At 33.4% G+C, this 16,089-nt stretch overlaps 1 protein-coding gene across 1 annotated transcript; it reads right to left on the reverse strand.

The window, feature by feature from the left end:
• Window positions 1–6,437: 6,437 nt before the first annotated feature.
• On the reverse strand, window positions 6,438–15,170 carry LOC127733980 (uncharacterized). Its single transcript, XM_052243467.1, has 2 exons — window positions 15,146–15,170; window positions 6,438–9,545 (listed from the first exon to the last, which is right to left on the reverse strand). Exon 2 carries the CDS (start codon window positions 9,531–9,533, stop codon window positions 7,785–7,787), a length of 1,749 nt encoding a protein of 582 aa, XP_052099427.1. The 5' UTR covers window positions 9,534–9,545; window positions 15,146–15,170; the 3' UTR covers window positions 6,438–7,784.
• Window positions 15,171–16,089: the final 919 nt, after the last annotated feature.

Below are 16,089 nucleotides of genomic sequence, written 5' to 3' on the forward strand. Positions count from 1 at the left end.
TCCGCTATAAAGATGATGTCCTCTCATTAAATAATTCAAAGTTAAGTGACTATGTTAAACGCATCTATCCCATCGAACTTGAAATAAATGATAAAATAGATGTCTGTCTCATATCTCGACTTACATCCACATATACAAATTGACAACGAGGGTCGGTTGAGAAAAAAACTTTACGACAAAAGAGATTATTTCAGCTTTCCAATTGTGAACTTTCCAATTCTATGTAGCAACATTCCAGTAGCGCCTGCATATGGAGTATATGTCTCCCAGTTGATACGATATACCAGTGCTTGCATTTCCTATCATGATTTCTTTGATTCCTTTTTGATTTGAGCAAGTAAAATATTTTTAAACTAAATTAAATTTCCAAAAAAAAAATGGTAGAGGGCTGCTGCCCACAAGGAAGTTATTAAACCAAGAAATCCAAGTGGTGAAGTTGAAATCGTCCCTTCGAAAATTTTACGGACGCCATCACGAGTTGGTTGGCCGTTATGGAATATCTGTTTCACAGATGACGACGGATATGTTCAAATCGTCGTAACCGCAGTTCTGTCGTCCTTTCCCCGAATGTGAACTACCGAATTAGACATATCACCGGGTCTCTACTTACAAGAGCAACATTACGGGTGCCACATATGGAGCAGGATCTGCTTACCCTTCCGAAGCACCTGAGATCACTCCCGGTTTTTTGTGAGGTTCGTGTTACTCAGTCTTCAGTCTTCTATGTTGGCCTTTTTCATGTTTTGCCATGGCGTTGTCAGTTAATTTTCAACTTATGAGTTTGAATTTCCCTTTGGTATCTTTCGCCTCCCTTTTACTACTAACTTAAAAGTAAAGTTTTTTTTTGTTTTGATTTTTTTTGTTTTTTTTTTTATTTCCCCAATTTTATCACGGAAGCTAGCAGCTCATTGTCTTAAAATATGAAATAAGATATTGAAGCCCTTCCTTTTCTTCACATTAAATTAAAAGATAAAAGTGAATTTTAACTACCCGTTGTGGTAAATATTACGGATATTACGGGCAATGCAGGCAAACATTTTTCCAAGCAAGTAAACCACAAAAGATCATTTCTAATTTTGAGACGACCCCTTACATTTCAACTGTCGTTGTCGAAGACAGTTGTTGAAAAGGTCTCATGGGATTGACGGGATTTATTCAGACTTATTAAGCTTTAATTGTTTGAATCAATATAGTTTCAAAACGTATACTTGAATACCTTTGTCGTTTTAAGCTGACACATTAGTCAACTTGCTGGGTCATATTTTTGAGACAATTTTGCTAGAAAGACAAACACTTACGTTCATCTATTTAGGGAATTGTTCTGTAAACACAATCTAGTTTATCAAATTACTCTACTTTACTTATCTTTGTTGGCAAAATTATTTTTCATTAAATAAACTCATCATAGATACCAGGATTGAAATTTTGTATTTGCGTCAGACGCGCGTTTCGTCTACAAAAGACTCATCAGTGACGCTCGAATAAAAAAAAGTTAAAAAGGCCAAATAAACATGCTCCAGCGTGTTACTCATTGAAGTCGGTGATAAGTCGCAATCGGTGATCACAATCGAGAAAAAGATTGAATATAAAAAATGACATAAAATGACAAAAGGACAATCAAAAGGCTCAAGTCGAGAAAAACAACCGACAACATCATAATTTGAAACTAAATACGAATAAAAGAAAAATAAGTCCACAAAACACTACATAGAAACTAAAGACTGAGCAGCATAAACCCCACAAAAACTGGAGGTTCTCAGGTATCCCGGAAGGGTCAACAGACCCTGCTCCACATGTGGCATCTTTCGTGTTGTTCATGTCAAGTCCAATTCGATGATGAGTCTCATTTAGGAATGTCAAAGTTGAGAAAAAGCGGACGGAATTGGAACATATCCTAGGTCATCTGCAACACAGATATTCATTAACGGTCATCCAAATCATGATAGCGTCCGTAAAACTTTGGAAGGAGTACTTTAACTTTACCATTAGTAATCCTTTGTTCAATAGCTTCACTATAAGTAGAAATCCTCAAAGAAATCATGGCACAAACTGCAAGCTCTGGAATATCGTATCACATTTGAAATATATACTCCATATGTGCCTGTCCCGAAAGGCAATGCTTATTTACTGCCATTTCCCTCTCGATTATCAACGAATAATAGTCATGAGTGTGGCTCTATGTTCTAGTTAGTGGAATGAATGTGGCTCTATGTCCTACTTTGTGGAATGAATGTGGCTCTATGTCCTAATTAGTGGAATGAATGTGGTTCTATGTCCTAGTTAGTGGAATGAATGTGACTCTATGTCCTAGTTAGTGGAATGAATGTGACTCTATGTCCTAGTTAGTGGAATGAATGTGGCTCTATGTCCTAGTTAGTGGAATGAATGTGACTCTGTGTCCTAGTTAGTGGAATGAATGTGGTTCTGTGTCCTAGTTAGTGGAATGAATGTGACTCTATGTCCTAATTAGTGGAATGAATGTGGCTCTATGTCCTAGTTAGTGGAATGAATGTGACTCTATGTCCTAGTTAGTGGAATGAATGTGGTTCTGTGTCCTAGTTAGTGGAATGAATGTGACTCTATGTCCTAGTTAGTGGAATGAATGTGACTCTATGTCCTAGTTAGTGGAATGAATGTGACTCTATGTCCTAGTTAGTGGAATGAATGTGGCTCTATGTCCTAGTTTGTGGAATGAATGTGACTCTGTGTCCTAGTTAGTGGAATGAATGTGACTCTATGTTCTAGTTAGTGGAATGAATGTGACTCTATGTCCTAGTTTGTGGAATGAATGTGACTCTATGTCCTAGTTAGTGGAATGAATGTGGTTCTATGTCCTAGTTAGTGGAATGAATGTGGCTCTATGTCCTAGTTAGTGGAATGAATGTGACTCTATGTCCTAGTTAGTGGAATGAATGTGACTCTATGTCCTAGTTTGTGGAATGAATGTGACTCTATGTCCTAGTTAGTGGAATGAATGTGGTTCTATGTCCTAGTTAGTGGAATGAATGTGGCTCTATGTCCTAGTTAGTGGAATGAATGTGGCTCTATGTCCTAGTTAGTAGAATGAATGTGACTCTATGTCCTAGTTAGAGGAAGGAATGAGACTCTATGTCCTAGTTAGAGGAATGAATGTGACTCTATGTCCTAGTTAGTGGAATGAATGTGACTCTATGTCCTAGTTAGTGGAATGAATGTGACTCTATGTCCTAGTTAGACGAAGGAATGAGACTCTATGTCCTAGTTTGTGGAATGAATGTGACTCTATGTCCTAGTTAGTGGAATGAATGTGACTCTATGTCCTAGTTAGAGGAAGGAATGACACTCTATGTCCTAGTTTGTGGAATGAATGTGACTCTATGTCCTAGTTTGTGGAATGAATGTGACTCTGTGTCCTAGTTAGTGGAATGAATGTGACTCTGTGTCCTAGTTAGTGGAATGAATGTGACTCTATGTCCTAGTTAGTGAAATGAATGTGACTCTATGTCCTAGTTTGTGGAATGAATGTGGTTCTATGTCCTAGTTAGTGGAATGAATGTGACTCTATGTCCTAGTTAGTGGAATGAATGTGACTCTATGTCCTAGTTAGTGGAATGAATGTGGTTCTATGTCCTAGTTAGTGGAATGAATGTGGCTCTATGTCCTAGTTAGTGGAATGAATGTGACTCTATGTCCTTGTTAGTGGAATTTGAAGCGTTATCAACCACATATGTTACTCATTATAAGTTATATGCATGGTACTTTCGTGGATATTTCATATATGATATAGTTGTTTTCGCTGTCTTTGTACGTTTTCGTCTTTGGAGAATTTCGTATAAGGATTAGAAATTATAGTTTTGATTATTTTCATCTTCTGAATGACTAATGATAACGAGAAGTTGGTACAATTATTTTCCCGCCTTTTAATGGTGAAATATTTATTAAAATAAATCAAGTTTAAAAAAATATTTACCAATGTTTCTCCATGAGAATTCAATAGAATATGCATTGTTTGTTATTAAACAAAATAAGAAAATAAAAACGTAGGGGCACATGTAAGATAGATTCTAGCTTTCAATATACTTTTAATTTTGATTTAAAATGTCCTTCCTTTTCATTTTGACGATACTTACTCCAAATTAACCGAAATCTTACATAAATTCTGTTTTAGGTCATCTGTAGACATTTATGATTTGATTACGGTTTCGAAATACGCCGTAATGTTGCTAGAGCCTAAGCCTAAGTACACACATTCAGCTGTCGTACTGTGAATATCATTAGACTTTTTTTAATGACCATAGCGTCAAATTAATTTCATGGGAATTTGGTTCGACCGCTTTCCTTCCATATGAAATCGTGTGAAAGGATTTTATTGATATATATTCCTCTTTAACTCTTCATTCCGACAACTAATGAACTATGACACGTTTATGTTTTACACACAAAAAGTTTGCACCATGTACCTGAAAATGTCGATGTGCCATTTCACAAGCATTGAAACTTTTGTTTAAAAAAATGATTTTATAAAAAAATCCATATGTTTACATCTAGAGATGTACTTTTTTCACAGGTATGCGTCGGTGGGATATTGTATTGTTGGTGTTAAGACGGAATCTATTATCATATGCGCGCAGAAATGCAAACACATTCAAAATACTTCAGTGCAATTTTAAATATCCATACATACCGACTGCTAACGATATCCTGATTTAGATCACAGGATTAATGATTTACTTCCTTAATTATTATATTATAATTTGAGTGACCAATCTTTTTGATGAATTTCCTGTTTTTTTGTGTGTTTTTTGTTGGATTGCTCAGTGTATAGTTTACGTATACCCCTCGTCTCCTTTTGTTCATATAAAAAGGAAGAACCATTCCATTAGCACTTCTTCTGAAACCTTCACACAGAAAAGAACCACCTCCTCTAGAGTATTTGTTTGGTTGCATATATGTACTTTTCCTCCTTTTTATTTTTCTTTTTTTCATTGTATACTTCTTTTTCATGTACATATTTTTTTCAAACCAAACTGTTTTGCTATGTTGTTACTCAATAACGAAAACAAACAAAATGTTTTCCCATTTTTCCGAAATCAGTATCCTGAATTGAAGTCGCATAAACAAGAAGTGCTAGTTTCCACCTTTTTAAAAAAGAATTACAGTGCTCATAATGCATCCGCTGATGTACAAATACTGAAAGAATTAGTTGAGTTTATCAAATGCAGTATCAATGAGTTAAGTCCATACTCATTTACCACCACTTCGTGTGCTATATGCTTGAAACAAAACATGGTATCAAAGGAACGACTAGTAATCCTAAAGCCTTTAACAGAAAGAAGCGCGATTTCGACATCAACGGCAAAAAGATATCGGATAGTGGTTTGGACTTATTTTAACTGCAAATGGCTAAAAGACGAGATACGGACAACGGCATTAGACTAGTGCTGGCTGAGAAGAATAATAGAAAACCTCGCGTTACTGCTTGCAGAAGAGTAGCTTCTAAGATTTCGGATTACTTTAATTGATAAAATAAATAGACATTATCTTTTAAATTGTGTCTGTTTCTGTAAGAAGGGCAACCTCTCATGCATTTAGAATTAATAAATGGCTATCCCCTCCCCCCGCCCCCTACTAAAGACCGATCTTTTAACAGAAAAGATGACTCCTGAACGTGGGTATATTTGCTAAGCTCTTTCTTGTTGTTGTTATAAAATATTCTTATTTATTTAGTTCCTTGTGTTGTATGACTTCATCTACTTCCATCTATTTTTGTATCGCATTCTTGTGGCTTTGATAGTTGTTGGGTAAATGCACCCGAGTTGAAGCAGTAAACCTGGTCATTTTACTGAAAATGTAACTTGATGATATAGTACGGATCTTTTACTTCCAAACTATGTTAGTATCATAATTTGACAGTACTAGATTTGTACTTCAAATTTGACATACCACTTTAGTACCTCCGTAGTGTAGTTCTATGGATGTACAATAAATATATAGTACTACTGTTTAACTATAATTTGTTAGGATATTTTACTGAAAGTGTTATAATTTTAGGTCATCGCACGGCATTGAACAATGAGCAAATCCATACCGTATAGTAAGCTGTAATTTAAGGCTCGGCATGACAAAATGTAAAACAATTGATTCAAACGAGAAAAATAAAAAACGAAAACAAAATATGACAGACAACAACCAACAACAACGACAGGCACATACAGGATGAGGCTGGATTAGACATGATTGCGAGCGCTCAACCCTTCCCATTCACTTGGAAAGTTGTGTAAAAGCACACCAAAAGATCAAACTGGAAAAATCAGTTGAAAAGGACGACTCATTAGATCGACACGAAACACAAATATTAATTAGCAAAAAATCACTAATTGAGATATTAGTTGATCGCATATATTGCTTTACGCCACTTTTAGATTGTAAACATGTCTGTGCTTAAACTAACTGCTGTGTGTACATTAATAACATTTGTTTATTGTAATTAAAAAAACAACAACATTTACAACGGAAAAAAATGACGGGCATATTATTGGTCCCTAACCCGTGAAATTCATCAACAACTCTATATAACGTTTAAAAACGTTGCTTTCCGAATTGGCGTGATTTGTTCCCGCCATTTCATTTTTTTAAATCTTATTTCGAAATATCTTTTTATCCGGTACAGTGCCCCTACTTTTTTTCTTTTATTTTGATTTATAAATAAAAATGAATATTGTATTGAATTCTTCTGGAAAAAACATTGGCCAATCTTTTTTTAAATTATTGGATTCAACATAGATATTTCACAATAAAAAGACGGGAAAATTGTTCAAGCAACTTATCGCTATCTTTTGTTCCTAAAAAGATGACATTATCAATAATGTAGTTTCTACAAACAATAAGGTTAACAAAAGAAGCAATTTTCAAGTGATTCGGACTTTTTACAGAAATGTAATGGCAAAGAACTGCAAGTTCCGATTTCCAAATTCTTCGAAAAAGATGGCGTTTTAAATCGAAAACGAGGTCGGTGACCCTATTTTTTTATTGGCTTATTTTAAAGCTTTCAATAAGACTAAAGTTGAAATATAATTTTAAAGAAGATAATATTGGTAGATCTGAATAGAATGATTTGTCTTTGATTTGTTGCAGGATACATATTTAAGCGCAATTGAAGTAATACAGTTACGAAATTGTCAAATATGATTTTATAACAAAATGTAAAGTCTATTAATGAACTTTCAAGTACAAATTTGTCTCTATGTATTAGAGTATTGTTCACAATACAATTAAAGATCTTAAGTCAATTCAGTGGTAATGAATTTGCCAGCTTATGCTCATCTAATATATGAATACACTTATGAAAAGGTCTTTTTGCTGTAAATACTGTATACAGAAATCATTCAACTTAAATACACATTGAATGCTAAAACAGTTGCATTCGCTCAAGGATATTTTAAATGAATTTTTGAAAAATGTTTTTGAACATGAAGTAAAAACATTGGCTTACTCGTCATTAGTTTTGGGTGTCCGTGATGTATAAAAACGCAGCAACGTCCTTTTGGAATGGGACATTAAATCCAATGTCTTATGTACTGCGAGTACAAGCACTCCGCTTTCTGCACCTTGCAACAACTTTAAGAAGGGTTCGTAGTTGACCTGTTACAATTCAAAATGTCTGTCCCTTTCTACTATATCATCATTCCGGTTGATCTTCCTTGTAGACCCTACCTATTTTATGAATTATTAATTTGTTCTCGACCTTAAACATCAGCATTAAAAATTTGCCACTGGAGTTGATCCCTCAACATTCAATTTATTATTCAAATGTTTCGTTCAAATATGAAAACAGTACGTCCATTGTTATTTAATATAACCAGTTCATTCGATTCGCTGTCAAAGTCAACACTAAGCGGATTATCAATTCTTTCATTTCCATTCAACAATAATACACAACTCTCCTGTGAAATATTAACTACACCAATTTTGTTTTGATTGCAGGACGAAACAAAAAGGCTCCCACTTGAATCAGATGTGACACAGTTAATGTTTCTAAAAGTTTCCATCTTGCTGGTTTTGATATCTGAGGAGTTAATATTAAGATAAATTAATTTGGACGAGTAAAGCTGAACTGCTGCTATTGTTTCAGTGGTTATTGAACAAAATAGCATAGCACCTTTTATTAGTGAAAATGTTTTACTTATTTTTCCTTTCAGGTCCATAATTAGTATTCCTCGATCTTCACAATTAACAACAAGAAATCCGTTAATAAATGCTATACCAATACATATGTCTCTAAGTGGGATTAGTCCTTTGAACTTGTACGAGGTTGTATCAACAATTACGACGGCTTTGTGTGCCGTTACGGCTGCTGTGTTTCTGTCGATAATAACAGCCGAAGTTGCCGGAAATTCCATATGAATTTCACCTTTTCTACCTCCAGATTTATTGTACACTAATAACTTCTTCATGGCATTTCCACCAATAAGAACACGATTTCTATGAATGACTTTGATAAATTGAATATCACTTTCTGCCACACTATCGTTTTTTTTTATTTTGAAATGATTTTTGTAACTTAACGCTTTGTTTTTGCGAATTTCACTGCAAGGAGGTAAAGGGAGAACTCTATATCCTGGGGAATTTTTCATCTTAGTTAGATTTTCCTCTGATTCTATGCTTGAAGAGGTTTCCAGATCACTGTCATTATCAACAATTTGATGAAATGGTTTCGTCTTAAATTCAAACATTTTTGTCATCTTCATGGAATAATTTCCCTCTTCAATTTCAGTATCGATTATGCAGTTGCAATCTAGTTTTGATGACGAAGCTATGAATGTTTCGATTACAGACTCGTCGTCGTGTAGTTCTCTTCCTAATTTCTGTTGTAGTAAAAATAGCTTTTCATTTGGAATTATGTTTATACCAAATATATCTTCAATAATGTTTCGACGTTTTTCAATTTCTTTAGTTTTTTCTAAAAAGTCACCTCGTTGCCTAAGAACGTCGTCTTCTTGTGCTTGAAATAACTTCTCAATTTCTCTTTTTGTCTCCGATTCGAAATTGTCTAAGGCCTTTTCAATACGCTCCCTGTTAGTCTGCAAATTTTCATAACACATTTGCTTCTTCATAGCAAGTTCTGAAATGTTTGTGTTTGCATTTACTGTAAGCATTTTCAGATTGTTTAAGTTCTTCTCTATTCGGACAGAAAAATTGTCACACACTTCCTTTATATTACCGATTTCTATAACATCTTTTATCTGCACAACACTTTGGCATAACTGATGACGATAATCTTTACATAAAACACAACAAGGACAATTATGAGACTTGCAAAAGTATTGCAGATCTTTTTCTTGATGTTCATTACATGTGAATTGTATTTCAGCAAGTGTTCGCAAAACACATTTATATTTCTCAATAGAAATCATGTTATGTTCTTTTGTTGCAGTAAGGGCGTTGTGATAGTTAAAGCATGTTTTGCACAAAGGTTCTTGGCACGATATACACCAATATTCTCCAATTCTATATCTTTTTAACTGGCTACACGGCTCGCATTTAAACCTTTCCATCGTTAACTGAAACTAAAGAGAAATACTGAAAAATTAGCATCAATATATATATATATATATAAACAAGTCTAAATTGAAAACAACGTTCAAACCTATGATTGCGTTGGATAAAAACTGCAATTTTTATACGTGTGCATGCAAAACAAATTTCTTGATAGAGGGGTCTAAAAACAGCACAAATAACATTTTCCAAAAGACTAAAAAAATGAAAAAGTATATTTTAACAAAGAACATCTGTTGCTCGACCTGTTAGTCAAATGCGTTTTGTTAAAATATAATTTTTCACTTTTTTGGTCTTTTGGAAAATGTTGTTTGTGCTGTTTTTAGACCCCTCTATCAAGAAATTTGTTTTGCATGCACACGTATAAAAATTGCGGTTTTTATCCAACGCAATCATAGGTTTGAACGTTGTTTTCAATTTAGACTTGTTTATATTTTGCGTTTGGGCTTGTATTATATTTTCCTTCGGGTTTATATGATCCGTTCATCCTATTTCTAATATTTCGACTCTTCAAAATTCAGAGTCTTTCCTAAATGGAGGTAAATTATATGGCCTTCCAAATACCGTTTCGATCCTTAACATCACTGAAGAGACATTAATTGTCGAAATCCGGATATGGTGTACTAATTTTTGCACCTTTTGTTTGCGGTATACCATCTTTTTCGCAAGTTTATTGTTTTCTATTTGGTATTAAATTTATAAATTTCAAAAGATCCATTTTGTAACATCTTGTAATCCGTTTATTTGGCAATCGCCAATGGCAGTCAGCAGGGTTTAAGAACATCTGTTGTTCGACCTGTTAGTCAAATGCGTTTTGTTAAAATATACTTTTTCACTTTTTTGGTCTTTTGGAAAATGTTGTTTGTGCTGTTTTTAGACCCCTCTATATATATATATATATATATATATATTTTGTCTGTGCTGTATTTAGACCCCTCTACCAAGAAATTTTTTTTGCATGCACACGTATAAAAATTGCGGTTTTTATCCAACGCAATCATAGGTTTGAACGTTGTTTTCAATTTAGACTTGTTTATATTTTTTCGTTTGGGCTTGTATTATATTTGCCTTCGGGTTTATATAATCCGTTCATCCTATTTTGACTCTTCAAAATTCTAGAGTCAATCCTAAATTGAGGTAAATTATATGGGCTTCCAAATACCGTTTCGATTCCTAACATCACTGAAGAGACATTTATTGTCGAAATCCGGATATGGTGTACAAATTTTTTGCACCTTATGTTTGCGGTATACCATCTTTTCCGCAAGTTTATTGTTTTCTGTTTGGTATTAAATTAATAATCAAGATCCATTTTGTTACATCTGGTGATCCGTTTATTTGGCAATCGCCATGGCAGTCAGCAGGGTTTAAGAACATCCGTTGTTCGACCTGCTAGTCAAATGCGTTTTGTTAAAATATACTTTTCCACTTTTTTGGTCTTTTGGAAAATGTTGTTTGTGCTGTATTTAGACCCCTCTACCAAGAAATTTGTTTTCCATGCACACGTATAAAAATTGCGGTTTTTATCCAACGCAATCATAGGTTTGAACGTTGTTTTCAGTTTAGACTTGTATATAAATATATTTATACTCGACGTCATTTCGAATCTGCTGGACGATCATACCACATCTCCTTATTTTTACGAGGATGAAATCCGAAGTTTTATGCTACCAATTAGAATTTTTTTTATTTCAATGCCGTTTACAACAGGAATCATGGAACCTTGTAACAAAAAAATTTGTTCCGGCGTGACATTTGTTCTTAAAGTTTATACCCGGAATATATAGTATAAGGAAATATGTTCCAGCACTGTAAAATTTGCTCAGGAACTATTTTTTGACCAAAATTTCCAGAACAAAAATCACAGCTCCATGAATTGTGTTCCAATATTTTAAAAATGTTTAAAAAAGGTGAAATAAGTTCCTGTGACACATAGGTTCCCAAGGAATTATATATTTCATAGAAATTAATGAATAAGTTCCGCTCGAAACTATTTCACAGAAAATAAGTTCCTTTGCAACATATTTCACAGCGGAACATTTTCTTGTTACACTTAAATAAAAATGCAAGCTGGATGCTGTACTGAGCTTGCATGTGGGTACATTTGCAATTGAAGGCATGACTGCAACTCTAGGATGAAGAATAGAAATAAAAGCGATGGTAATATATTATAATTTGTATTTGTTTACGTTTTATGTGGTATTCCTCCTTTTTTCCTGTTAACTGTCAATGGTGTTATAGTTTAACGTGATATTAACCTTATATTAAGCAAAACATTCTATAGTTGTACCTGATAAATTTAATACTCATCATTGAAGTCTTTAAACAACACGAGAACATTCAAAATATGGTTAATCTTTTAGAAATTCAAATTAAGTCAGCATGTATATTGTACGCAGATAATATGATTAAAAAACAAATGCACAACTAAGATTAACAACTGTGATAAATATTTTAAACATACTATTTCAATTTTCTACAAATTAACATATGTTTAATTGCAATATTCACTCCACAGGATCCGTATTGGATGTTCACACTTTTTAGTTATTATTACATTATCAATATAATACATGTTTTTATAATGTACATGAATGATAACTTTAAACTCAATGATGACAATGCTCAGTATTAAGGATAACTTGTATAACAAGTGGAACATATTTCACAGACAAGGAACTTATTTCACCAGGTAAGGAACAAATTTCACAAACCCAGAACTTATTTCACCAGGTAAATTGTGGAACTTATTTTATAGAAGTGGAAAAAATTATATAGAAATTATCTGTGTAAAAAGTTCTCTCAGAATATGTTTCCTGTGATATTTAATCCACTAGATTTTTTTTCACAGGAACAAATTGTGGCTCACATATGCACGGTAATTTTCATGCTACATCATTGATCGATCAAATATCACTTACTGCTAGACTTAAGCTAAAGATTCACATATGAACTGTCGTTTAAAATCGGGACTACCCTCCGTGTTTCCGGCACAGAAGACGTCTCATCCCCTGAAAAGGACGTCGGTGTTTAATTTGAGGGAACTTCTGCCATTCCTGTACGAAAGAAGGCTCATTTCAGCGAGTGTTGTACATCATGATTCTCTCTGTTTAACTTTTCGCCACATGTGTTCAATGGGATGCATGTATTGTGATATGGATGGACATGGTATAGTGTCAATTGATTCAAGTTCTTCATGAAAAAATGTTTTATAATCCAAACACGATGAGGTCGAACATTTGTATCCTGAAAGATAGGTTAATCAGCCAAAGCATGACCAACAAAATGTGGTGAAACAATTCTATCAAGAATGTCATCATGGTTCTTTTGACCAGTCAGGATACCGTCAAGAATATAAAGATCCAACTTTCAGCCATGTTCAAAGCACCGAATAGTGTTACGCTACCGTCTCCAAACGTTCATGTTCCAAGAACATCATTGTTTTATTGGCCGTGTTTTATCTCTCCAAACTCGAATTCTACCCTTAACCGGTTTCTCTTCTGGCCAATGGATTCTTCTCCAATGGTGAATTTTTCATTGTTGATGATTCCTAGCGCCTAAAGATTTGTTCCTTACAATGCCTTATAGAAATTCTATGCCTTACAGTAAGTTCTGGTCGTTTGATTTGTCAGTGAGCCAGAATACAGAAACTATGCAGCCTGCGTAGGACAGTTCTCATATTCTAAAAAAAATCAGTAACACGAAAATTGCCCAACAAGTGTTTTAAAAACCCATTTTGGACAATCAAAATCGATTCAATTAAAAGTTCATCTCTATCTTTCAGTTACCTTTATTTTACAATTTGCAGATGAGACAACCTGATTTTTATAATTTTTATTGTGAAAGAAATATTTTAAATATTAAAATTGGTGGTGATTAACTTTTGTCCGAGTGTTTATAATAGACGTGTTATGAAAGGGATTTAAATACTGCGCTGATGTTAAATACCAATACCGATACAAGATTTAAGTGTGGACTTTCTCAAAATGCAATTGCATTGAAAAGTATCCCGGCTTAGTGACTAGTCTAGTTTAGCTTTGTGGTGTGTTTAATACAACATGAAGCGAACGGTTAACGTCGACTCTAAATTTTAAGACGTGCATTGGCCTTACGTAGATCTTCATACATTCATTTGTATGTGTTTGATTAAGGAGTGCAAAACAAAACTTAAAAAAAATATATGTAAGAGTCAAGAATGGGAATGACGGATTTTACGGCCACAAGTCCAAATACATGCATTAAGTTATATGGTTAGAATATGTTTAATAGTTAAATAACTCAGTTTGTCTCTCCACATGCAATATAAGAAAAAAAAAACAACTTCCGACCCTTCACCGAAACGTAAATTTAACATGCTTGATAATGTCCAAACGTTGTAATCTTTTAAAACTGAATTCGATAACCTCTCTTTTCCGAAAAACTAACTGATAAAAGTTCATAGAAAGAAAATGTCAGGGAAAATGTGAATAAGAATAATTAATTCACACATTTTAACGTTTTTTAGGTATTGTCGCTTTTCAACATTACATTAAAGATATAAAGATAATCAAATGTCAAGTACATAAATTTCTAGTTTTGTTTATTTTTAGAATTTTACGCTACTGTGTAACTCATTTCTCTATTCTAGAAAATGATATAAAATAAGATGTGGTATGTTTGCCAAAATAGACAACTATCTACCAAAGACCAAATGACGTAAATGTTTGCAACTATATGTCACTGTATGACCCCCAACATGCAGCAAAACCCATTCCGTATAAAAGAAAGACCCCGACATGACAAGAATATTTTAAATAAATTTCAAATAAACGAACGTTTTCAACAAAGATTCATTTGATGTAGAGTAAAAAATCGGATTCGAATGTGATTTGATTCCTGTGGTTTTTTTTTATTCATTTATTTTGATCACTTTGTAGATTTTCCTTGTCTAGTAGTCGTTCAACAAAATAGTTAAGACATGGGGGAACAACGATCTTAAACTTAATCGATCACTACTATGAAACAATGCAATTTAAAGAATAATGATCGTGTTGTTTTGCTGGATCCTCGTCCGTGTATTGCGGAATAAATTGTTACTATTTATTGTTTAAAAATCATCTCAGCAATATCAAACAAACCCATACAGGTAACTATAATGAATGATTATCTGTTCTTTTTTAGATTATCCCCACTAAAGCCTGTAGTGGTATTGGTATTTAACATCAGCGTCAAAATCGTATTGACTTTCCTAACACGTCTTATGAAAGCCATTTTTAGTTTAATTTATGCCAACAACAACAACAACAAATGCCCATTCATAAAATTGAAACAAAGCCTGTGCAAGGATATGAATCTCGATCGTCTTAACCACATCTAAATATGATATATTTACTGCAGCATTGACGTATCAGAATTGGCATTAAAGGTCGATTTGTTTTTTTATTTGGGGATGTTTTGAAAATCAATATGCTGGCATAGTTATAACTAAAAATATATAATGAAATGCATAAGCTTGCCTTGTCTTAGTATCGTCAGCATACGGTCGTCACCATTTGTTTACACAATATGCCAATAGACAGATATGTCTCTACAATACAATATGGAAAGGTCTTTATAAAACACAGCTACTTACTGGTAAAATGTTTCTTCCTGTTACATCCTGCATAAACATGTTTACTTAACAGCTGTAAAAACGTACCGCTTCTATAAACACTACTTTTTTTTCATATTTTACCTTTTTTCTAAAATATTAATCAAATTTAACTCGTTGATAAAATTCATTTTATAAACACGACATGAGTACTTTCCACTAAAAAAGTGAATATCAAAAGCCAAACTTTTAAGATTTACCATTTGTTCACAATTTGTTTTGTTGTTGGTATAATATATAAACATTTCCATTCATAAATTAAAAGTTTTTTGCATAACAGTTTATAGAAATTTGTAACTTGTTTCAAAAACAATTTATATAATCACAAGAATAATCAATGTTAAGAGCTAATATTTTCAAATAATAGAGAGAGAAAAAAGTAATCCAATGAAATTTTAACACAACATTAGGATAGAGGGAAGAACGCTCCCTTTCGATTTAAAAAACATTGTATTGTTCTAGAGTTGCGGAACTTTAGCAGTCAGATTTAAGGCATTTTTTTCACATATCGCTCACATACTCACGTCTTTTCGGATTGATTTCGTCACTGTTCTGACTCAGAACTTTACACTATTGTACGGATTTATAAAAAGAACCTTCCTTACGATTTTTCTGGTTTGCCGTTCTAGAGTTTTAAGTCATATTTGACGCAATGAATATACGCCTAAAGATATCCTCATGCATTTTTTCTACAGAGCCATTTTACTAACCTCATATTTGTTGCCTTCTAAATATTTAATTTTATTCTCGCAACAATTGTAAAATATACAATACAGACATACTATATGCTCTTGGCGCAGCTGAATATTTTGAGCATGTTATCGTTTTTTATAGCAAAAAAATGGTTACAAAATTTTAATTTATCAGTTGAATTTTGTTAGACGAAGATCTCTTTATTCCTTTCTGCTTTAGGAATTAACCCTTGA

Source organism: Mytilus californianus, unplaced genomic scaffold, assembly GCF_021869535.1.
Source record: "Mytilus californianus isolate M0D057914Y unplaced genomic scaffold, xbMytCali1.0.p SCAF_3, whole genome shotgun sequence".
NCBI classification, from domain to species: domain Eukaryota; kingdom Metazoa; phylum Mollusca; class Bivalvia; order Mytilida; family Mytilidae; genus Mytilus; species Mytilus californianus.

Excerpts from the sequence above, each read along its gene's own strand:
- LOC127733980 (XM_052243467.1), bottom strand. The coding sequence starts at position 9,533 with ATGGAAAGGTTTAAATGCGAGCCGTGTAGCCAGTTAAAAAGATATAGA.